Raw genomic sequence first — 25,494 nt, forward strand, 5'->3', positions numbered from 1 at the left:
GTTTGATTTTTTGCATTGAATTTATTTCCAAAAAAGCCTTGATTTGCTCATTTTTTTGTGCCCAAGTTAAACGCCTGCTGGGCTGTACAGATACTATTGTCTCTTTGTGCCTCTAAAGTCACTGAAGCTATGGAGGAATATTCACTATGAGGCCTCCTCGCATTAGATGTGAGAGACAAAGAGAACAAAAAAGATTAAGCTTTCTTGTAGCCGTGATGTTAATGTTTAACAGTTAAACATTTAAACACTTTCACAATAGGAAGTGAAACATCTACAGCTTAAAAGCTAACTATTCGAACTACAAAATTTTACATTACCTAGAAAACTCAGATAACGTAAATCAAGCAAAAGTCCCGCCTCTGTATATCCAAACGCTTCGGTTGCTCCGCCCCCTGTGGCGTATCGGCATTGTTTAATTTTCCACACTGAAGCCGACCAGGTCGTTGCAGACCTGCAGGCGTTAGGCTCATACTCAGGCCAGCACACACAGGCTGAATTTAGCGCGGGTGTGAGTATGCTTTTTTTTTTTTTTTTTTTTTTAAATGCAGTTTCAATTTCAGACTTAAAAATGTGATTATTTATAGTCTTTTTAAAATTTTCCTCTGGATGTGCCCTCACTCCACTTCCCTCTCTTACTTTCTTTTCTCTCTCCCTCGTTTGATCTTTGGCCTGTCTGTGTTTGCTCAGACCTTTTACAGTTCACTGTTGCATGAATGCACTCAAAAGCATGTGAGAGTGTGTGACTGTGTGAATGGGAGCGTAAGAATGCGTGCTTTCTGATAGGCAGGCTTCGGCAGTTTAATGATTTAACGTCGCTATCCTTCCTCCGTGTGAACTCTGTTGATAATAAGCCTCTAACGCATGTTTGTGTTTGTCTGTTCAGACCATCGAGACCCGTTGGGAACACCAGTGAAGCCATGCTGCTGTCTTCATCAGCTCGCGAGTCCTCGAAAAGGTAAAGACTGACATTAGAGCTGATTAAAAGTGTGCAATCTTGTGGCTTCGTTTCTTTTTTCTGTTTAAACTAATATTTCTCTAATATTCAAGGCAAATAAAGACCTTAACCACTGTGTCAGGCAAGTTGGTTGGCCAGCTGCTGTTTCAATAAATCACAGCTCCGAGTTGAAGTGTGAGGCAAACTGGGTGAAGTGAAAGCTTACTAGGTTGTTCTATTAGTAATTTCACATTAAAGGAATCATGAGTTAACAGAAATAAAGAGGCTGTTTTTAGCTGCGTGGATACACAGCACAGGGTCTATACTGGTGACACAGGGCTCGATAGCATGAGCGCTTCACTTGCACGCAGTTAAAAATAGATGTGAACTCTTCACAGCGATTTAAGGGCTCGTGGTGGGTGAATAAAAACTAATACGAGATTCAGCCCAACTCGACGCCAGTAAAACGATGCTGTCATAGGTTAGTGAGAGTAGGAAGCAGGTGGAGAGGTGAAGGAGTCTGCAGTGTCTTTGATCTGACACTGTGAAAGAGCTGTTGAATTAAGTGCAAGTTAAAAGAAAAGTTTAGTTTTCCATTACTTTTACATTTATTACATTTCTTGTGAAGTTTCCTGCAAGCCGACAGTAGCCATCTCTGACACCACCATACAGGTGTATGTCTAAAACCAAAACACGTACTCCACTACATAGCTTGTAAGATTTTAGACCGTTATTATTTTGCAAGTAATGAAAAAATTGTGTATTTAAGTCTCTCGTCCTGTAAGAGTAAGAATAGGCTCTCGGCCTCGCAACAACCCTGAATTGGATAAGTGGAAAAAGATGGATGGAAAGATGATTTAATAGTTTTTAATGCTCGTTTGCAGCTCCTTATTTCCGTTCTTTACACGAAACTGCTCCAGTCAAAAGACATTTTAATAGTACAGAAATAATTGCTTACAAAACTTATCACAAATAAGGAAGAATCGATCAAAACACAAGGGAGAGAGAACACCGTAAACTAGGGCTGAACGATTATGGAAAATAATCTAATTGCGATTTTTTGCCCCAATATTGCGATTGCGATGCGATATGCGATTATTTTTTAAGGTCTTTGTCTTCTGTATTATTAAACAAAGACAAGCAATACATCATATAGTATGGCCAATACTATATTACATTAATTTTAAACTGTTCTTTCCTGGAAGACAGACCTCTGTTATGATGACATGAGGTGATGCATGAATTGATGACTGACATTTTTATTTAACTTCTTCAATCACAACAGTATATTTGAACATACACAATAGTTTATTTTTAGCTTACAAACATCTGAGCATAAAGTGCTGACAAGGAACCCTGGTGTAAACATTAAAATGAAAGTCAGTACAATGTGCAGATTGCAGAAATATACATAAAAAAAAACCAGTGGCTTTACCACACTCAGTTTTTCGACATCTGTGAACTACTAGACAGTCATTCAATTAAAAAATAATATTAAATAAATAAAACTAATAAATAAAAAATACACACATCTTACTGATCTCTGCAGTCAGTAACATTACACATAAAGTGCAAACATAATAGCAATTGTATAAACACACACACAAACACGCCTTTAAAATTTAAAGGCGTGAAATTGGACGGTCTAGTTCTGATTAGCGTCACCGCTGTCTCGGTGGAGTTTAATAAACTCGGCCGTCTGCTTCTTGCTATCTAAAATATAACCAGACACTGGTGTAAATTCTCGACTGTCTCATACTTCTGTTTAATAAGTTTTCTGTTTGACGTTTAGTCAGCTGTGTGAAAACCAAGGAGGAACCCACCCGGGGGATTAATAAAGTTTTATTTTATCTAATCTAATAACTTTAATCTCAGCCAAACCGATTTACTCACGAACAAACAAAACACTGAAAAAATCCCAACAATAACATTTTTAGGTTGTCTAAGTGACTTATATATTACGTTTAACCCGAGCAGCGAAACTCCGCGGTGATCTGAAAATGATGTGCCGGGAGTTGTGCCGTTCTCGGCCGCATCAGTAACCCTCGAGCTCCCGGCTAGCTGTCGAGCTGGTGGGTAGCAGACGCCTCTGAAAACGTCGAAGCACTTTTGCAAATATGGGATATCTTGATAAACCGAGGAGATATTTGATGTTTACACAACTACTTTCTCGCCTGAAAATATGTTAAAAGTTTATTTTGTGACCCAGAAAGATTAGTATGAGTAATTTTAAAACTTAGTAGCGGCCGCCATTGCTGGAAACTGGAGTTTGGCTGGGCCGCGCTATGACTTCTGGGATATGGTAGGCCACGAAGGACACACCCGACCCATCCTTCAAATTCGGGGAAAAGGAGGACGCATTTGTCGGCTACATTCGGAGGAGTCTACGAATTTGGACAGCCTTCGGCGCGTCGCTGTGACGTAATCGGTCTACAAATGCGGCCTCAGGAGGATGCAGCCCATGAATTTGGACATGTCCAGAGTATAATCGCAGCCTTTGCGGTTAGAAAATTGCACTTGATCATGTCGCGATATTATCGCAAATGCGATATATCGTTCAGCCCTACCGTAAACCAATCACACAGTGGACAGTGGTAACTTAAAGGATGCAAAGCTATTTAAAAAAACAGCTGAAGGGAAAAGTTGGTGCAGATTTAGGAATGCTAGCTTCTCCACCCTCTCTGGGTTTGTATACATGAAGGTGAGCCTCCACAGTGAATCAATATTTGGTATGAAAAAAAGAGTTCACAGAGGTTAATAAGGTTAATCAAAGAAGCCTCTGACAGAAGCCTCTGTCAGTGCGCCCCAGGGTGGCTGTGGCTACAATGTAGCTTGCCATCACCAGTGTGTGAATGTGTGTGTGAATGGGTGGATGACTGGATATGTAAAGCGCTTTGGGGTCCTTAGGGACTAGTAAAGCGCTATATAAATACAGGCCATTTACCATTTAAGTAATAATCAGTGGAAAAATGTGCCGTTAGAGGCGTGATTCACACTTCAGACTAAGCCTTATTCAATGTTTACTGATCCAACTTTCTTCTGATTGGCTGTCCCTCACAACCAGCTTTAAAAGGCAGAGGAGAGACGTCCATATTAGGGCTATCCCCTCTGTGACATCGTACATCGCCAGTATAAATAAATAAATGCAAACTTTATTTGTCACATACACAGTGCAACATTGTGAACATGCAGTGAAATGCTTGTGTCCTGAACTGCGGACAGGCTGCAGACATAGCCGCGCAGCTCCAGGGCTGGTTTTTAGCATGGGGGGTCTTACGACTACGCTATCCAGCTGCTGCAGTAGTTAAAAAAACTGTGTGAAACGAAGCTTTTCAAGCTGTCTGGTGGCTGAATGTCTGGCTTGTACATACACTGACCTCATGATTATTAGTCATGTTTAATATGAGCATCCAGCACTGGATTAATATGACAGAACAAGCAAAAAAGGCTCACTTTAAACTCTGGTGCGTTGGGTTCTTCTGAACTTCTTTTAGCATTTTATGGACCAAAAATGAACTAATAAGAAACATTGCATGTTAGTGAATAATTGAAATAATAAAAGATATTCATTGCATATAAAAATCTACATGCATTTTTCAGGTGTTATGAAAATATTCTTTCTTTTTACTCATATGCACATTTATTAAGAGAGATTTTGTGTTGACTTGAAGTTAAACTGATGTAATTCCTGTAAGACAGACTGTTATCTGATGCTGGCTGATTACTCTGCGTCTGTTTTGTGTCCGTCCAGCTTGGCAGCGGCTCAGCGAATGAACGAGGAGCATGCTCTGATCGCTGCGTATGTGAATCGCCTCCAGGGCAGCCCGCGGTGAGAAGGGAGGGAGGGGTGGTTACGTAAAGGAGTCAGGGAGGCAGTAAGGAGGAGGGCACCGTGCTGCACAGTTTAGCTGAAGCCAAGTGTAATACTGTAGTTTGCTATAGTTCTTATGAAGAGAGAAATCTGCAGCTACAGAATAACCTGTTAAATTAATGTGTTACTTCTTAGCTTTTAATTCAGTTTGTTTTCCTGTAATAATGATGATTTCCATTTGCCCAGGTTTTGTAATAACTTTTCTAATCTACAATAAAATCCTGTTTTGGATTTTTTTTTTTTTTTTTTTTTTTTTAATACTGCAATACAAGAAAATTACAGTTATGACTGCCTTACATTGGAAACAACACACAGATACATTTTTAAAATATCAATACAATACAATTTTATTTATATAGCACATTTAAAACCAAAGGCAGACCAAAGTGCTTCACAATAATGCAATAAGTCATTGTTATAAAACATTAACAAAGTACAAAAACAAGCATTAGTACTAATCCTAACAGGTGAGAAGCACTAATTAAACCAGGAGTGTGGGCTAAATAAAATAGATATCGGGCCTCAGTTCAGAGATGGGGTCAATTCAAAATATAGAATATTATCTAGGAGAATCAGGAATAATGCAGAAGTGTTTAATATCGGCCTAATATTTCCGTTAAAGGACAATTAGCAGTCTTGGAAGTGTGTCTCTGGCATTATAAAATACAGACCAAATAAAATTATGAAGTAATTCATTTATTTTTTAAATTCAGAAACCAGAAGGAGCAAAAGCTTCCTTCTTCCTGTAGTCTTCTGTTTTAGCTCTGAGGATTTTTTTCAACACAAGAAAAACATTGCCTGCTTTAAAATAAATAATCTGACACACACGCACACGGCAAATGGTTAAGTGTTGAGTGCTCATTCATACATTAACCTGCTAACAGTGTTATGAAAAATATTAAATTGCTTTTACATGTTTACAAAATAAGGTGAGACACCACAGGCAGAAAAAGCTATTTTATGTACTGTTATGCAAATATATGCTTGTTTAATGATATAATGCATCAGCAAACTATAATATAAAACCTGATCTGGGAGCTATCTTAATTTAACCCAGCAGAAAGCAGTTAATTAAAAAAGGTCCTCATATGCGGACACTAGGTTTATTTTACAGTACAACCAATAAAATGCTTGTTTAACAAAGTATAAAACACTTTATAGAGCAGAATGATGTATATGGTGCTAAAAAGCCAAAATGTCCCCACATCAGGATGTACAGTCTTGGTGTAAGTAATCACCTGGGGACGTTTACTGGTGATACTTATTAGTTAAAAATTTGCCCCGTTAATTGTGCTTCCTCCAATGCTTCCTGAAAAATTGGGTGTCCTCACCCTCTGAGCCATGCTTAGCTACAAACTCTGTAGTTTTTTTCCTGTCTGTGTTCAGAGCATTTCATTCTTACACAGATGGTGAAAAGAGGTGTTTTCCTAAAAGTATTTTCTGAGAGATAAAGAGATGCAGAGAGACACAGATTTTACCACATTTATGTACTTAAATGGGTTATTTCTGAAAACTTAAAAGTGATCATATTTACCTGCATTAAATTCATGCGTCATGCTCTTTGCTGGTTTAAATACAGTTTTACACTAGACTCAGTAAATTAGAGATTTCCTGTGTTTCAGTGTTGACAGCCCCAGCAGGCAAGACGACGAGCACAAACTGATCGCTCGCTACACCACACGACTGGCAGAGACCGAAGGCACAGGAGTGAGTCGAGCGCATCTCCTCTAAGCCTTTAACTTTAATAGTGCATATGCATGCATATGCTCCGACTACACGGGGATCTTGTTCTGGTTTGTACATGAAACCCATCAACCGTTTGCTTGTGTTTTAGGTGATCCCGACGCGGAGCATCAACTTTGACGCGAACAAACAGAAGAGGGAGCTCATTGCTCAGCTGGAGTCTAAAAACAGGTAGAAATATGTGAACAGGAGCGAGGTGGAGAATTTAACTTGTTGGGGGGGGAAAAACTTTCGAGCTTAAGGTCTCATAAAATATACAAATAAAAAAAGATGTAATTATTTAAAGATATAAGGTTAATATATGAGAGCGAAATCAATAAAAAGTGACAGAAAGAAGCTGAATGGTTTGTGGTCGTATATTTGATTAACCGTTACCAAGTAATTACTTTAAAGGGGGCATGATCAGTTTTTACAGTTTGTTCTTTCACAATAAAAGCACTGTTTGTGTGAACATCTGTGGTCTGGCTGTTAGCTTGTTTGTTTTTTACTCTCTAAATTAAACTTGTGCATCATTACAAAAAAAGATTCCTCTAAAGCCTGCTGAAGTTCGCCATCTTGCCCCGCTTATTTGCAGGCTGTTCATTCCTAAAATACTGTGGTATCAGGCTTCAGCTGACCCGTGTGATTTTCATTTCCCAGAGAGATCTTGGCAGAGATCAAACGTCTCCGTGCAGAGCATGACGCAGCGTGCCAGACCAGCCCGGAGAAGAGCAGCACCAACCCGACTCTGCTGGCCGAGCTCCGTCTGCTCAGGTGAACGCAGTTCCTTTGAGACCTGCTGTTTCTGTACAGAAAATATACATATAATAGTTAAAATGTACATCTTTTAACTTTGTCAGTCACACCCACAGAAAATATGTTTCACAAACAATCGCTTTTTCGCTCGCTGCGCTATAGTTTCCGGATTTTGCCACACCGCCGCGGTCAGAATTGGCGAGAAAACTTGCCGTGTTGCTCTGTGGCGCAGAGGGAGAGTTCTTTATGGCAGATGGTACCAACAGATGGTGGAGTTCACAAAAACACCAAAGAAGGAATCCCTTCCAACGCACTTATTGCGGTTTTCAGTAAAAACAAGTCCTTCAAGCAGAGGAGAGGAACTTGAAAGTGATGGAAACTGCCTGGCTTTGACGTAAACGATAACATTTCTGCCCTGAGAGATGTTAGTCAGGCATTTTTTCCAGCATGTTATGGAAATTTAAATATGTAATAATAATAATAATAGTAATAGATTGCATATAGATGTAGCGCTTATCGTGAACCTTACAATTCCATTATTCATTCACTCTCACATTCACACACTGGTGGAGGCAGCTACAGTTGCAGCCACAGCTGCCCTGGGGCAGACTGACAGAAGAGAGGCTGTCATATCGCGCCATCGGCCCCTCTGGCCAACACCAGTAGGCGATAGGTGAAGTGTCTTGCCCAAGGACACAACGACCGAGACAGACAGAGCAGGGGATTGAACCAGCAACCTTCCGGTTACAAGATGAGTTTCCAAACCCCCTGAACCACGGTCGAATATTTTAAAAGTGTATATTTTAAAGTGTGAAACAGAGCTGTTATATTAGATTTTTAGTTTTTATTCCAGTTTTCACGCTAACATACCTGATAAAACAGCCACATGGCGGCAGTAGAGTAAACATTTTTCAGATTCAGCACCGAAGAGCCCATCTTTTCTATTTTGTTTCTGTTTGTCTGGAGTTTTCTACTTCCTCCTGGTGGCCATGATTCCAAATGAGGTAAAATCTCTCCAAATTTAAAATAGTATGAGGTAGTCTTGCAGTGAAGTTAACATAGTGCTTTTTCTAGTGTTTCCTCTTACTGAAAACCTGCATTCTTTCTGATGGCCAATTTTTCAGAATTCTCCATCTTCTTTCGTAATCTTTTTTCCAGTTCGGGTCACAGGGAGCTGGAGGCTATTCCAGCTGTTACAGGATGAGATTAGGGTTAAAAAAAAAAGAAGAAAATGTCACCCAGTGCAAAGTGAATCTGCCAGCAATTTTCCCTCTTGCCCTTGGTCTGGTTTTATGAGTCACTAGTTTCCAGTCTTACTGAATGCACCGTGGTGATCATTCTGTAAATTATGGTATCCGTTAGTCAAAAAGGAGGGTAAGGTAGGGCACGCTTTAGACTGTCGCAGGGTCCTCCGGTTCAGTCACAACCACCCCTTGTTCATAATGACAGCGGTGAAAATGCTCTTCAGGACAGGACTTAATGAATAAATGGTTGACCACACCAGCTATGTCCAACTAGAGTTAATTTGGTACCCATCTTCATGTCTTAACAAGCCTGTAATCAGTAATATTACTGTCTTCGTAATCTCTTTCGTGTTTCCGCTACAGACTCAGAGCTAGATATTGTTACTGGAGAAAACTGCTAAGCTATATCTTAAATAATACAGATAAAGTGGCGTTTCTGAGGTTGTTGGCGAACTTGTTGGCTAGCTTGCGGGTAAAGCGTTACTCTGGGATAACAATAAAACAAAACTCTATTTACTGAATGAGTCAGACTCTTGTTTTCAATCTGTTTATTTACTCATTTATCTTGCCACGTGAAGGGAAGCCAGGAAAGAAAGACGAGCTCTGCTTTCGCTTTAATGTCTCATCCAGACCGCATACTGTTTGGTGGGAAAAGATTGTGAATGTTAAACTCTATGCCTGCTGTTAAAGCTTTGTTTCCAGAAAGCCCTGCTGCTGCAGAGCATTTTATCAGTATTTTGAGTGCACTTTTGTGTATATATTCATCTTAATTTGAAGTCCTCAAACAGACTTGGTGTTTCTCTCCCTGCCATCTTACAAAACATTGAGGATTTCTGACTAAAAGTTCACGTAATCTAGCTGGTTTTTTCCCTGGAAAGGCTCTCCTACATGCTCTTCAATAACATCTCTCCTCTCTTATTCATCTATTTATTAACCTCATCACACAGCTGCTTCTGCAGATTGTTTTAGCACTTCAGGACTGTGAATCTAATCTCTTGTTTTTCTTCCATGTTGCATTTCTGATCTTCTCCACATTTTGGGACTTAAATCTATTTTTACTCCAGCTCCTGTCTTCAGCAAGCCTTTGTAATGTGTGTGTGTGTGTGTGTGTGTGTGTGTGTGTGTGTGTGTGTGTGTGTGTGTGTGTGTGTGTGTGTGTGTGTGTGTGTGTGTTCCAGACAGAGGAAAGACGAACTGGAGCAGAGGATGTCGTCGCTGCAGGAGAGCAGGAGGGAGCTGATGGTGCAGCTGGAAGGACTGATGAAGCTGCTCAAGGTGACACACACACACACACACACACACACACACACACACACACACACACTGATTTAAATCTCCAGCAGTTTGTATTTTCTCACACTAGAGGGCAAAGCCTCCCTTGCTCCTCAAACCCCCCTCTTTCTGTCCTTGCAGTAACAAGCCTCATTTTCCCCTCTGATGTTTCTTCCTCTATGACTTTTCTGGCTCTCATTGTGTCTGACCTCTTGTTTTCCATTCTTCTTTTCCGCCCTCTTTGTTTTCCGGCTGCCCATGTTGTGGTCCCTGTAGGATGAGGAACAGCGACAGGCAGTAAGTCCATACCTTTTTGTTGGAAACACTGAAGTAACTGTGGGATTCAGTCCTTATTAGTCACCTGAAATATCACATGCAATCAAAAAGTCAAATCAAAAACAGGCCTGTACATGATTTAAATGTGGCTGATCGCGCCCTCAGAGCGCTCTCCATGTGCATCACTGCAGTTATTTTTCTGGCGATCCCTGTCACGATGCTTCCGCCACACAAACCCAGTCTTTAAACTTTAAAGTCATTTCGGGGAAGAGGAAAAAAAATCACGGAAAGTAGGGCAGGAGGTGAGCAAAGATTGAAAACCTCTTCACGACAGAAAAGAAACCAAAACACTCCCTTTTCCTGCACACTTGCACAACAATCAGCTGACTTCAGTTCATGTGCAGGGAGGAAAATAGCTGAGCGGATGAGCAGCGATTTGGACGTTACTTTTATTTTCAGCGCATAAAAAGGCCCAGAGTGTCATGGTAAAGTGCAAACTACAATCACACCAGAAACAACAGCCGCTAAGGTGACTCATGACTCTTTGCAAGCACTTGCACAGGCAACATGCTAACACAAAGCAAGTGAACAACTCTGGAAACACAGTGACCTTAGAGTGAGTGTGTTTGTGATGACTCCAGTCAAGCAAAGCCTGGTTTTTAACCTGAACCATCCATTTCTAAGTGTGCCTGTTTTTGTAATACTCTGGTCTCGTTTTCATCCTCGTCGTTTAAGTTAATAATTAACTTCTTCTATTTTATGCCACTTATAGGCAATCTACGTCCTAACTTACGACGTACCTGGAAACTCTGTTTAATCCTATGCCATAACCTGACCTTCACCTCCTGAGAAATATTACTATATTTTGGGTCGACGCGACCTCATGCCATTCAAATGACTTGAATGGTGCGGAAGGTTGTGATGTAGGGTTAAAACTGGTTTCCGGTTAGAACGTAGATTTACCGCAGAAGTCTAAATCAAGCTTAAGCAGGTCACCTGGGACGTGCCTGGAGGCATCCTGTTCAGATGCCCAAGCCATGTCAGCTGGTTCTAGTAATTAATTGTTATCCAAACTAAAAGGTTAAGTTAGATAAGTCCACACACTGGACGTATATTCAAGCAAAATGCAAAAGGTGTGATCTTGTAATCTAAAACCTTCTCGAAGTAACATTAACCAGCTCTGATAACTCCTCTCATCTTGTAGGCGCAGGCAGCCGGCTCTTCTCATTCCTCTCCCTCTCGGCCGAGCCCGTCAGCCGTCCGCTCTGTAGGTGCTGTACCCTCCCAGGCACACATGTATCCTCCTCAGGACTCCCTCGCTGGGGTGGGAGGTGATGTACAAGAGGCTTTTGCTCAAGGTAGGACTCATTTCTCTCCCACATGGCAACCTTAAAAAAAAAAAAAAAAGAGTCTTGTAGTTTGCCTTCTTTGATATTAAAGGCTTATGTTTGAGGGAGTTTTTGTTTAGTTAGACGGCTGAGACAAAGTACAGTGGGTCTGATGTTTTGAGTGAAGCATTTTCAGGTCTAAAAACACTTTTTTCAGCTGTTTGAGGGAAGCTTCTGCTAGGATTTTGGTCTGGGCCGAAAAGCCTTGCATGTGGTTTCACTGCATGTCTGAGCAGCTCTACAAATTCCCTGTTAAGACTTTGAATCATATGAAGTAGTGCATGCTTGAGAACATACTCTGCTTAGCTGCTTTTCTAAAAGCACGACGTGGAAATGGATGCCTCACGGTAGCGCTTAAAAAAATATTGCCAGTTTTAATGCTCGTCAGGATTGTTACGTCGTAATTCCAGCTGTGTTTACCACATTTATTTATTGAACCTCTTGTCAGCTACAGGCACAAACAGTAGTTTCCAGGCTGTGTTTTGGATTAGTCTCACCTGATTAACAGTTCACCGTAAAACCTTCTAATATAAACCACTTGACAGAAATAAATTCTTAAACTGATGTTTAAAATGGAGCTATTATGCGTTTCCTTGCTTTCTGTCATATATAGACTGTTACACTGATGGATGCTCATAATAGGGGTAGCCAGAGGTATGAAATAATCAGCATATATGCAAGTGGTCCCTGTGACCCATAGCCTGAGGCCTCGAACTGTTGTAAAAACCCAGACTCAGACAGTTTTTTTTTCCAACCTGTGCATCTGTATGACATCACAGGGGATCTCCTTAATATGGCGGCACTTCCTACAGATTTATGGGATTCATGTGGCATGCATGCAAGCACCGCAAGATTAGATGTACATATGCTTTTTTTTAAGTTAATTATCATTTAATGGTTTATATAGTTTCTCCTCTGGAAATACTTTTATTTGCAGCTAATAAAAAAAACTGAGAAATATCAGTTGTCTGAGATCAGTGTAGCAAGCAAGTTCTGGTTCATGTGATCCTGCAGCGAGTTTCTGGAGCAGAACAAGATGGTGGCATTGGAGGCTGTCCATGACAGCAGCGACCTTTTTATTTTGGTCGCCGGGTTTTGAGTTGCTTTGTAATTTTTTGTATTTATTAAGTGTTTTGTGGTTGGATTCTTTAACTTCATTACTTTTAGTTTGGTTTTATTTTTGAGTCTCTTGCTGTTCTTTTACTATTTTTGTCAAAATGCTGGGTCATTTTGATCCAGCTTTTTGAGTTCTTATGTTTTGGTTTGATTTTGTATTATGGGTTATATTCTGATTCCCTTGTTGTGCTTTGTTGATCATTATTATAAATCTATGTTTCAGTTTATTCTGGTTAAGGGTTTAGTTCTCATGTTTTCTTCTTGTGCCCTGGTGTTTAGTATAGGTTTAGTTCAGTGTCAAGTCTGTGTCTTTGTGAATTGTTTCCCGTTTTATTTTGAAGGTTTATGTCTTATGTCAGTGTTTCTAGTTTCACTTCCTCTGTCTTGTTAGGTAAAATTTCTCCCGGCTGTGTTCCCACCTGTTCGTCATTCCTTGATGTGTATTTATAGTGTGTGTCCTCCAGTGTTCAGCGTCGTGTCATACCCTCAGATTTGCCTGTGTGTTTCCGGTCTCAGCTTTCATTGTTCGGTTTATGCTTTTGTTCTTTGCCAGCAAGAAAGCTGTGGTTTCTCCTCCTGCCCGCACACAGAGCCCTGACAATTTTGTCTCTAGTATTGTTTAGTTTTGGTATTTTTATTTTTTATAAGAATTAGTCTTTCCTGTTCCTCTGTTGGTGTTTGTGTTAGGATTTACATCTGTATTCTGTTACTTTGGAGGTTTGCTTTCTCTCGAGTCCTGTGTCCACTGATTGTCTTCACCTGTGTCTTTTTATCTCATTGAGGTTGTTCCTACTCAGCTCTTTGTGCATAAATAGTTCGGTCTGCCTGTTTGTCCTCGTCAAATCTTTTTTTAACCTTCTGTCTTTGTGTCCTTCCCTATAACGAGAAGGGATATGCCCCGCATATGGACGTAGAAATTACTTCCATTTGTCGGCAGATCAAACTGAAATTGGTTTGACTGATTGATCAGGCATTCTTGGTGTGTGTTCGGTGTCCTGACTGCTGCAATTCCAGCAGTGTGAAAGAGACTCGGCAGCAAGTCAGAATCCTCAATAAAGGCATTTTATACATTTTCTCATTCATCAAATAAATACACGCACTTTGCCGTCACAATGCCACACACAGTTTGCACTTTATTCACTAATTATGCAAAACTATAAGTCGGTTAATTTTCAGAAGAAATTAACTGAGCATAAGACAAATAAGGATTATTTTGAGCTGTGAATTATGCAAAGCTGTTGTAGTAGAGACTAAGAATAAAAGTGCAAAGACGAAAATGAGCTTAACAGGTTCCTCATTACCTAAAAATTGGAGGAAAAACATTTAAATCTCTTGTATTTAAGCACACCAGCATCACAAATCTCAAACTGGCCTCAAAGTGCTTTTTCACACGTCTGCTCTGCTCGCATTTCAGCCCCTTTTTATTCTTTTCCATCATCATTTAAACAGCTCTTTTCATTCACACCAGATTATATGCTGCTGCCACAGCGAGACAGAGTAACAGCACAAATAATCAGGGAACAACAAAACTGTCTAATTACTGTAAATACAAGTGCTGGATAAAATAATGATTGTTTTCTTTGCTCCAGGCCCGAGGAGAAACCTGAGAAACGACCTCCTGGTTGCAGCCGACTCCATCACCAACACCGTGTCCTCGTTGGTCAAAGAGCTTCACTCAGGTTCACACAAACAGAAACGCACTCCTTTTGTTGTAGTTTTGCGTGCAAAGCTGTTAAACATGGACAAGAAATTAGATTTTTAAAACCAAGTCTTCACATTTTTCTACAATAACGTCACTTTTTACTGTCTCCTCTGAGCAGATGACAGTCGGGAGGAGGAGGAGAGATTGCTGAATGGGAAGGAAAGAGGTACAGTATTGTTACCTACATTTTTTTTTAATTGCATTTATGCTGTTTTGAATCGCTTAATTGGCTAACAAAACCTGTATATATGTTAAGTGCAATTACTGAAGGAATCATACAGCTAAATTGACTGATTTAATTATTTCTACTTGATTCAAAATGTTCTTTTTATATTTGGTTATATTATTTTTAAAGTGTTCTCAATATCCTGAAAAGGTATGATTATAATAACAGTATTTAACCAGGGATTATTCTTGCAAAAGTTGATAAAAATGTAGGTTTTCAAGTCTTCAGAAGCTTTCCTTGTTGTTTTTGTAGCACCACGAGACCCAGGGTGGTCATTATGTTGTGGGATTTATGTGGCGTCTGTTTGTGTAGTGCTTCGGATATGCATGGCGAGTGCCTGTGGCAGTTAAACCAGCATAAAATGTTTCGGAGTTGCATGTTTCCTACAAAAAGCCAAGAACACGTAGGCCGATGTTGAGTGAGGCAGAATGCTGATTGGTTGAAAAGTTGGCTTGAATAGTAAAGTTTGGAGTTCTTATCTTTATGAAGATCTTATCACAAAGCAGTCACGCCTTGGTCCCTGTGACTGTAATGACCCGCGCCTCGATCTACTATGAAGATCTTATCTACACGAAGCTTCTTAAGTTATAAAGACTGATGGAGACTGATGTGACTTATCCGGATACATTCAAAAACAGTGTTTTTGTCTGAAAACGGTCCGCATCTACACTATCGTTTTCAGTCGTTTCAGCTCAGTTGTTCATGCACACTGGAACGACTGAAGCACTTAGGTTCCTGTATTGCGCATGCGTGAAACGTAATATTCTTCGACCTGCGTTGTTTCTGTCTGCCGTTTATTTACTTTACGACTCTTTGAAACGTCGCGGCAAAATGTAGAGGAAAGTTTTTTAAATCGACTTACAATGAGGTGGAGTTGTTGCTGTGACTATAACGACCCAAACCTTTGATTCACACCTTATCTCATGTCACCCTTAACGATTATGTTGACAGTGACCGCGAGGACAACCTCAACTAGGGGTAAACTTTTGGGACTCCTCTCTCTCTCTTTACTCCTGAGAGGTGAAACGTCTTCATGAACCAAAAAGAAATCCAGGTTCTGTAAAATGCCCGAATTTGCATAAAGTTGCAAGTTTTTCTTTTACAGTGCGGCAAATTTTGTCCATAAACTGATTTGTCTTTTAAAAATTTAGAGGCGGACACACTTTCTTAATGGCGCTCATTTTCAGACAATAACTAGATGTTGGAAGAGTACTTGCGCCACATCAGAAGCTTCTATTTTTGTAGAAGCGATTTCTGTGCCGCTTCATGCCTAAAATCAAAATTTTAGTGGCTCATGGTGCTGTTACGCCTGTACGAGCCACAGAAAGAAGAATAGAACTAGAATTACTAGAATAGAATCTAGTTTTTAAAAAATCCTTCTATAAAAATCATGATTTATACTTGCTCTACAGCTCCTTAGAGACCCATTCATTCTGTACTATCTTAAAGTTCAAACAGTGGGAGTTCCCTGCAGGGGCTGAACTTGAACAACCAACTTGAGCACATAAATCTTCGATCCACTTATTTCTGACACTGCCCCCTGGTGATTGTATACAGGCACAGCATGCAAACGCGGGCCTGCATAGCTCTCTTCCTTTGGGGCCTGTATTCATGCTGGTAACCTCACATAAATCCCAGCGGTGCTTTTACATAACTCCAATCCGAACAATTTTAACAAGCCACAAAACTGAAAACACATGCTTGTCTGGAAAAAGGCCTTTAATCTGCAGTAATGCATCGTATTTTATCATCTGCTCATATGGTTTGTATAGAAAATCAGAGTAGCTGTGTTTTACAGTTGAGTTAAGTGGAAGGAAAAGGGCGATATTTCCTTCTGAAACGTGCCTGGAAATTGGATGTAATAAAGGATTATGTGTATTTATTTGCACAACTGTTAAACGGGTGCAAACAGCTGATCTGTGCAGAGGAAAGGAAATTTTGTTGAAAAATGTTACCAAGATAATTTAATCATGATATAGTAGTGCAGCACTATTATGTCTTCTAGTGAAATACAGCCAGCATTAGCAATTCCAGATATAAGATAGTAAGCTCTGCTCTGTTTCTCGACTTTTTCTGATGATGATAGAGCCAAATCTGATTTGTGGATCGCATCGCTGTCTCTCTGCTTACACTTTAAATCCGCTCGTGCTCGCAGCTTTTCCTGTTCGCCTTCTCCTCTCCAGGTGCGCTCGCCTGCACCGTAGCAAGCTTCGTTAGCATGCCGTCTCATTAGCCATGCTTTATGGAGCCCCTCCTCTTTATGAGGGGACCGCCTGCGGAGGAGAAGTGGCGAAACTACTTCCTGGTCTCGGCCTGAGCGCTCGTTAGAGTACTAACCTGTGATAATAATCCAAACCCCCCCTCCCCTACAGACAGACGAACAGGAGGCCACAGTTAAGTCTTGGAGGATAAATAAAACTACTGCATTAGAGCTGCCTACAATAGAGTTTTTGTCTCTGGAGTTAATTTGTGTGGCACCTGCTAAGTAAGGGCTTCTTTTATGTTTCTGTGCTAGGAGCTGCTCTGCTTCTTATTACAGGTTCTGGCAGGAACCTTTAGCACTTGTTTTAGCCTCAGACTGCTCTGCTGTGCACTAATGAATTGTTCTCTCTCTCTCTTTCTCTGTGTGTTTAGCAAGTTAAAATGCTGACAGGACACAATGTTAAAAGTAAGTATTTTCATGCATTTCCTCTTATTAATTGCATGATAATCAGAACTACTCTAGAGCAGAAGAACAGGGCTGTGTAGGCAGTTTTTCAAACTCAGTCCGGCGTCCTCTAAAAAAGGAAATGTAAGGAAAGGCAAGAAAGATGCTGCGTTCATGTTTTATGGGGGAAAACGGGTTGATTTGATGACTCAATCGAGCTGTTTATGTGTTTGAACTTGTTTGCACAGGCCTCCAAATGGCTTGTTTCTGGTTCCTCGCGGTCAGCTTTGTGAGGTTTTTAATTTTGCTTCATGCAGAAGCAATCAAAGAGGCAAACACACCCCAGTGTTCGACAGGAAGGTGCCGCTTCAGAAAACAAATCAAGCAGTTCTGAGGAAAAACCTTGTGTGCGGCAAACAAAATCCTCCTACAGGAGCAGTTTTGGTTTTCAAATCTTATTTTTAGTTCATGTTCAGCTGTTAACTAAAAGAAGCGACACAAATCAAGGTTATTGCATTTGAAATTAGGTCACAGATTTTTATTTGTTTTAAACAAAATCATATTTTTTTTTTATCCAATGAGATTTTTTTTGTGTGTGTCTGAATCATAAATCATCTAATTTCATAGTAACAAACAACAGCTTAAGGATATGTTTTATTCTAGGAATCCATTTTTTAAGTTTGGGGTTTAACAAATTAAAAATGGTGCCTTGGTGGCTTTTAGGCTAAATTAAGTAGAAGTTTGGTACTCTGTTCTCCTTCCAAGAGTCAAATGACAAGATTGCATTAACATAAAAAATACCTGTTGTGTATAAACTGAAAATGAACAAAACAGCTGCTCAGCTGGATATGGTTGACACTTACTGTAGGTGCCCTTCTTGTCATATTACCTGATTTTCATGCTCGACATCATGCTTGCGAGGTTTGGAGCGTGCATTTGTGAGCCATCAAAATTTACGCACACATTTGTAAACCTTTGTGAGACTAGTTACACACGATCACACACCAGGAGTTTATTCCTGACCCAAGTCTGCATGTTGACGCACACCAACGAATGGTTTAGCAGATTGTAATTGGTTAACATAAACAGATGAATCACGGCCGAACAGATTAAAGAGCATAAAGTGATAACGTGTGTCAGCGCTTTACCGTTCCTACATGCCTCGGTAACTTTTCATTGGTTGGCCTGTCCCTCAGGTGGAGTCATGTTTCATCACGGCCAAAGAAGACTGACTGAGTACATCTTCAGATATTCGTTTTTAGCCGACGGGGAGGGGAAGAGCTCCTCTTCCCAATCAACCAATCACGATGCTGGACACCAAACGGCCGCTGGGTCACTACTGATGTATAGATGTGATTCTGTGTGCGTCTGTTCACTGTGATTTTACTTTTGTTTTGATTATTTTTGATTTGATCACGCATAGCTAAATGAGGAATCTGAAACCTACTGATCTGTACTGTAGCATGTGTGTGCGCTCAGCATTTTTCTTTTTTTTTTCTTTTTTAAGCCACGAGTAAGGTTCGAGTAAGTGAGAAGAAAGATGTTTGTAAAGGTGTAAAGAGCATGAAGGCTTCAGGATGAGGAAGGAGATAAAGCATGTAACATATGAGGTGGAGGAAGAGGAGAAGTCAAAGACTAGAGGCGAGCTGTAAAGTTTTAAGATTTGGCACTGTGTGCTTAGTATTTATTGCTTTAATTTGTTGAGGTTTTTGCCATTTATTCTTCCGTTTTGATTGTTTTTGTGTGTACGAGTGTCGTCGGGTCCTGCTGAGACGATAAGCTTTAATGGGATGTCTACTGCTGCGTCAAGTCCGGCAGAGTGGAGAGTTAAAGTCCTGGTGTCTAAAAACACAGGCTGTATGTAGAAGATGGGCATCGTGTCACAACTTTCTTCCATTGTACAAAATCTAGAAAATATTGTGGAAAAGTGGAAAATCTTCAGCTTATGGCTTTCTAGTTCAGCATTATTTGCGGCTGCTCTCTCTGCTCTGTCTAGATGGCTGAAAAGTTCCAACTTCACAGCAGAAATAAGCATGTTTACAGCCTCTTTTATTCTCTATAGCAACCATACCCATTTAAGACAGCTGTACATGGGGTACCATTTCAATAAAGCACCTACTTGAACTATATTGAGCCTTTCAGTTTGGTGTTATTGGGGGCATTTTTATGCACTGATAACCTTGCTTGCTGTGCTGTTAACTGTGCTAAAAGCCTGTGCAAAGAAACCTGTGCTCCAGCTTTAGCAAGTGAAGTTCTAGTATTCTAAATAGCAGGTATGAGTCTTTAAATTGCCCCCGTACAGTCTGTGGATACAGTGCACCATCTCATCTGAATATGGTGACTTCTAGCTCCAAAAAAATGAAGATGAAGATGGCTCAAATGCAAAAAAACACAAGGCTTAAGAACCGCTTCCGTGTCTCTGAACTGATTTGCTGCCTGATCTTGATCACAAATCAAATCCCTCAGAGACTGCTGCATGTTGTCCATCTTTCTATACAGTCTGTATGTGAAACCTGCCGGTAATGATAACAGCTCAGGGTGTTCAGGCCTCCCTGTGTATCCTGGTACTGCAGTGTGTGTAACTTCAACAGGGTCAATTTTACTAAAGAGTAGCAAAGTTGGAAATACTTACACCCACCAAATGAACAGTTAAACATCATATCAACAGTTTTGAGCAGTTTTGCTGGACTTTTCTGTAGCTTTTCCGTGTGAAAATCTGAATACTTTCACATCATCAAGATGAAGTCTGCCTCTTATGAAGGGTTATAAGTGCTTTGATTTAAGTCAGAAAGTTTGAGAAGACATATATGCTCTGACTGAACTACACAGGAAACTGTTTTTACTTTAACTTTACTTCAAACCAAAGACATCAGAAGGGATTTATTTAAAATATTCAAAACAATCCAATCCTTTGCTACTTTTTACTGCCTTTTAGAGCTTCCTCCAAAATGCAGGGGATTTGCAGGAGTCGAACTTCTCCGCCCATCAACCCCAAAAATTATGTCTGTATTCAAATCCAAAGAGATTTTATTTTATCCGCAGCATGTTTTTAAACACCTGTACAGGTTGTTGGTTTGCTCTCTTTACTGTTTTGTACGTTTTCAGATCGGTTTCCCTCCCTTTCATCAGCCCTCCAGGTTGTTTGACTGACTTACTGCGACTGGGATTATCACTTTTCGAGTCTGCCAAATGATTGACTGACTGTGTGAGTGAGTTAATAAATACATGAGCTCACGTTTCGTTGCGTGTATGTGTGTGTGAGAAAGTAAGTAAGTGAGTGAGAGAAATTGAGTGCGACAGGTCAGGCGCGTCCTGACATGAAGCTGTAAACACCTTCAGCTCTGCGCCTGCTGGAGCTGATGGTGTGAGTGATAAGTGTGCATCTGTGTTTGATCTGCAATAAATAGTATTTAACATCAAACTAGGAGTTTCTTTGGTCTCTGTGTGCGCTGGTCTTGATCTCTGGAGGACGAGCAAGGCTCCAAAGTGTATATATAATTACCTCTTCCATGATCTCAGCCCTCGATTCCCCTTCTGGTCTTCTATGCAGCGCAGTTTGGCCAAACAAACATATCTAATGTAATAAATCTGTAAAACAAGCTGGAGACCGCAGTCCGCTGTATTCTTGGAAAGTGATCCATTTGTAAAATTCCTTGACTTCCCTCATCTGGTTTACAGCTTTTCTAAATCCTGTGGATATTGCAGCAACTCACTGAGAACCACCAGAAAAATAAACTATAGGCCAGAGAAACCTGAGAAGTGAGGTGTATGGAGAAGAGTGTTTTTAATCATTCACATGAAGTTCTGGGTCATTAGGAAAACAAAGGCATCATCTATTTTAGACTAGATGACCCAGTAACCTAAAAAATATACACACCAATTTAGGATTTCAGGGCAAAATAAAATGGAGAAGAATATTCCGATCTTTGGTTTATCCAGAAGCACTGCAAAAATTCTTTAATATAGTATTTTAATATATTTTGTGCATGCGTTGGATGAGGAGACCAGCAGACATCAATAATAATCGATATCAAGTCAGATATAGAATTAGAAAGAGACGTTTAGGTGGAGGTGGGTTAGAAAACTAGGTGTAAATTAAGCAGACTTTATTAATGCCATATTGGGGAAATGCAGACATCACAGCAGCACAAGTGTCAAAAAAACGTGAATTAGAATTAAATGAGAAAAATGAATAAATAAAAAACATAGTGTACAAATACAAAAACCAAAAAACCTATAAAAGAGTCATTTGTACTTTACAAACAGTTGCGATATACAGCCCTGTGGGGATGCTGAAGCATGTAAAATATTTACTCTAAAACTATGTTAATCTGACTCTTGCTGCATTATGCTGTTGCTATAAAAATAAAAGCTCCTTTAGCTCCTGTTAAGGTTCAAAATTGAGGAAGGAGAGTACAAACCACCCATGGTCCAGAAGGTCTTGGTCAAACAATGATTTTAATGACTACACACGTGTGGGAAGAACACTCTGTACGCCGACAGCAAGTGATCTCCGACTTACTAAAGCACAAACAATTATTTTATAACATCAGGGTTTGTTTACTGACGCCCCTTCATGCGTCACCGATACATTTTATACATAGATCAGATGAACACCACAATGACTTTTCACCCAGAAAATCATCTTCTATTTTCATGGCTGGTACTTTCCGTTCTTGTCTTAAAGTGAATTGTTCCTCTTTCTTGTCGAGACATAACTAATCTCTCCTCTAAATAAGTCTAACTAATGTGTGTGTATGTGTTGACCTCACATGCTCTTTGTGTCACCTCTTAACTGTCTGTGTCTCGTCCTCAAATGCTCTTTCTCAATTCACCTGTTGCACTTCTGACCTTTCACTAGACCAGAGGCTCACTGAGACTATGTGTATGTCTTCTACTAAATAAATGTTTTAACCAAGAACCTCTACTAAAACCTTAATATAAACTGGCCTGATATAAGTGTTTTGTAAGCATGTATTGCAATTCCTTCTATGTTCTAGTTTTCCCTCAGCATGTATCACCTGAACAGTCACGTCAGTGAAGCTTAAGACCTTTAAAGAACCTGAACATCAACTCAAATAAGCACAGATATGCAATATGTATAAAATAGTTATAACTGCACCTGGAATACAAAATTAATATAATAACTTGTATGCATAAACATCTTAAGGCCATCTTAAAGCTATCTGTTACATTGTTAAAGCCTCGTCTTAGCCTGCTGCTCAAAATAACTTTCACTTCTGCAAAACTCTCCAAGCCTGTTTCCTGTCCTGTTACTTTTAGCCTTTCTGAAAGACACACACTGTTCAACCCCTGAATGCAATATAAACTCCAGATTATATTATTAATGCAATGGTAATAATGATGATTATTTAACAATAGCAGTAAAATAATTTCCCTGCTCCACACTCCCTGAAAAAAACCTTTACATTTAACTGAATACTATGAAGGCCACAGGCTGAAAGTAATAAAGCTGTTCTTTACACTACAAGTGTTGTTGGAGCATCAACCTCTTCAGATGCTTTAGATGCTGATAACATTAAAATATTCTGTTAAACAAGCCCAGTATTTGGAGTCTTACTGAAGTAAATGTGTTGCAAGTAGAAGGAACTCTTATTAAAGGGGCTTTAAAGAGTGCCATATTTATCCTGTTACTGGACTGGTTTATGTGTCAACATTTATCAGGCAATAACCCCAGATTAGATCTAAAATCAAACTAGCTTCCATTTACATTTATAGGAAAATGAGAAATCGTACACCTTCCTCTCTTGAGAACAGGAAGGCTGCGCAGAGGGTAATTAACACTGCCTGAGAAATCACTGGTTGCCCTCTTCCACCGCTGGAGGCCATCGCCAGCTCCTCCTGTCTCATGAAAACCAGGGCCATCACAGGTGACCCCTCCCACCTCGCCCACCACCTGTTTGACCTGCTGCCCTCTGGTTGTCGCCTCAGGTCAATCAGGTCCCACACCTCCAGACTCACTAACAGCTTCTTCCCCTGGGCCATTTGGACTGTCAACAAACACTACCCCTACCAAAAAAAAAGAGTTTTTTGGCAATTATTTCATGGTTCAGGCTTCACAGGATTAACAGAACAATTAAATATCAACCTAACATGTGCACACATTTAAATAATCTAGCAATTTGTCTCTATTCTTGCTTAATTTTGACATTTTGATGCCAAATTTGAATACCCAAAGAGGCAAAACATCCAGACGCTTCCCTGTGAAATGTAATGGAGTAGACGTCTGTAATAAAAGTTAATTAATATTTAAATTGAGTCAAAGCTGAGTAAAAGTTACTCTCTTACTACTTTGGCTCTCAAACGTCAGCCATTTAAAGAATGACACGAATGTGAGGGCAGCACAATAAGAGCTGCAGTCTGACCAAAAGAGTCCAACATTTCCTCCAAAAGGATCACACACACACACACACACACACACACACACACACACACACACACAAGGTTCTGTAAGTACACCCACTGCTTTTATGTTTAAACTCTCCCTGATTTATTGTCCTCATCAGTAACGATCAGCAGCTCACTTTTCCCAGGAGCTTCCCTCAGAGGTCATGACTCTGTGGAGCATATGCAGGGGGGGTTTAAACTATAGACTGAATACAGCTCATTGAGACTGTCTGTTGTTGGTGACCTCACTGACTGCTATAAATACCCCCCCCCCCCCCCCCCCCCCCCCCCCCCCATCCAGTAGTACACCGCCTCATACACTCACAGACACCCAGAGCTGTTGTGACCCTGTGTGGTATAAAGATCAGTTTAGCCTCTTCTTCCCAGAGGTCAAACTGGGATTAAAGTCCTGTCGGGAATCAAAATCAATTTCTTTTCATGTTTATAATAAAATAAAAATCTCCTGCATCTGACAGTTTATCAATGAATGAGCTTACTAAATATGTAGGTCACTTATCAGGGAAAAACAATCAAATATTTGCTTATTTGAACACATTATATACGGATAAAAATGCTCTGTAGTTTAGCTATCAGAGGTCTCCCTGTTGCTTTTTTATGACAGCATATGGACTGAATAAAAAAACAGTTTAGTGTGAAGATGATGAAAATATTTGTTTATTCCAATTTAGTTTTTAAAACATGAATTTATGCTTTGATTTCAGATGTGATGAATATTGCATTTTGACATTTTTGCAAAAGTTGAAATTGTGTCAATTTAAAATATAATCTACAGCATAATCAGGTCAAAAACTGAACATTTTCATTTGATATTGTGCAGTTTTATTTATAAGTGGATCGAAAACACCTTTTTAGAAGTTAAAGATTCTCAGTGGACAGGGATGTAAAACATTCGGAATAAATTGTTTATCGTGCTTTCGCTTGTAGCTCCATTAATAAACACCTGAGATCACAACAAAAAGGTTAGACAAAAAAGTAAAACTTCCCAGTATCAGTTGTGTTAACAGCTTCATTATCTTGGGCTGGTGATCTAATATTGCTTCTTTTATTCAGAGAAAATGACGCTGCTGTGTTATTTCTAAACTGGAGTTTTGTTATCCACTTTATCAGGTTGTTCTAAAAAAACAACAAACAAACAAACAAACCCTGAAATACCTTCAGCTGATCCAAAATGATGAGGCAAGAGTGCTGACAGGCATCAGATATCCTTCTTCTCACATATAAAGTCCTGATAAATCAAACCCCATCACATGTTCAAGCCTTCCTATTGTCCTAATAGAGCACTTCACTGTCAGGCTGCAGACTGGTGGTTACTAGAGTTTCTCAAAGCAGAGCTTTCAGCTATCAGGCCCCTCTTATGTCAAACCAGCTTCAGGATTTGGATTTACCCTTAAGACTAAAATTCTAAATGTTGTTTTTGATAAGTTTAGAGTTAGAGCTGGATATGGTGAGTCTGAAACACCCCTCAGTTACAATGACGTGAAAACAAAAGCTTTTCACAAAACAATCTGAAGACCCATGACAAACTAAGTACCCCCTCTTCCTTTAAGAGGGTAAATAGCTACCAGGTGCTGCTAATCAAACTCTCTTGATTAATTGATCCTCTGCACGTCTCTAAAGGCTGACATTTGATCTGTTTTCTGGTCCAGTCAGGTTTGTGTTAACTCCACAATCCTCCCAGGATGTGGATGTCCCAGCAAATTCACAGCTACCCTCAGAGAAACTGCAAAAAACCCCAAAGAGCTACGTCTCAGACTCTATAGGCCTGAGATAGCATGTTCAATGTTAAAGATCTTGACAGTACAATTAGAAAAAGGGTTGCCAGGAGAAGTTTGCAAAGTTGCCTCTGAACAAACAGCAGGACTCCTGGAACAATGGGCCTCATTTACTAATAATTCTGTGGAAACATTTTTG

General features: G+C 39.9%; 1 protein-coding gene across 5 annotated transcripts in view; it reads left to right on the forward strand.

The window, feature by feature from the left end:
• The window catches only part of LOC146652528 (dystrobrevin beta-like), a 49,511-nt gene extending 28,844 nt beyond the window's left edge, over positions 1 to 20,667 (forward strand). For 3 of the 5 annotated variants that reach the window (XM_085382742.1, XM_085382744.1, XM_085382743.1), the window contains 12 exons: positions 884 to 955; positions 4,686 to 4,763; positions 6,428 to 6,512; positions 6,640 to 6,719; positions 7,188 to 7,301; positions 9,706 to 9,802; positions 10,076 to 10,096; positions 11,280 to 11,433; positions 14,169 to 14,258; positions 14,400 to 14,447; positions 17,142 to 17,175; positions 18,351 to 20,667. In XM_085382742.1, coding sequence (XP_085238868.1) covers positions 884 to 955; positions 4,686 to 4,763; positions 6,428 to 6,512; positions 6,640 to 6,719; positions 7,188 to 7,301; positions 9,706 to 9,802; positions 10,076 to 10,096; positions 11,280 to 11,433; positions 14,169 to 14,258; positions 14,400 to 14,447; positions 17,142 to 17,149 — 847 coding nt within the window. In that variant the 3' untranslated portion in view covers positions 17,150 to 17,175; positions 18,351 to 20,667. The remainder of the gene's footprint in view (positions 1 to 883; positions 956 to 4,685; positions 4,764 to 6,427; positions 6,513 to 6,639; positions 6,720 to 7,187; positions 7,302 to 9,705; positions 9,803 to 10,075; positions 10,097 to 11,279; positions 11,434 to 14,168; positions 14,259 to 14,399; positions 14,448 to 17,141; positions 17,176 to 18,350) is intronic. The other 2 variants (XM_085382741.1, XM_085382745.1) reach the window with 2 other exon arrangements.
• Positions 20,668 to 25,494: the final 4,827 nt, after the last annotated feature.

The sequence above is a fragment of the Rhamphochromis longiceps genome, linkage group LG15 (genome assembly GCF_057381845.1).
Source record: "Rhamphochromis longiceps isolate RC_006_pf linkage group LG15, R_longiceps_female_GT1.1, whole genome shotgun sequence".
In the NCBI taxonomy this organism is placed as follows: domain Eukaryota; kingdom Metazoa; phylum Chordata; class Actinopteri; order Cichliformes; family Cichlidae; genus Rhamphochromis; species Rhamphochromis longiceps.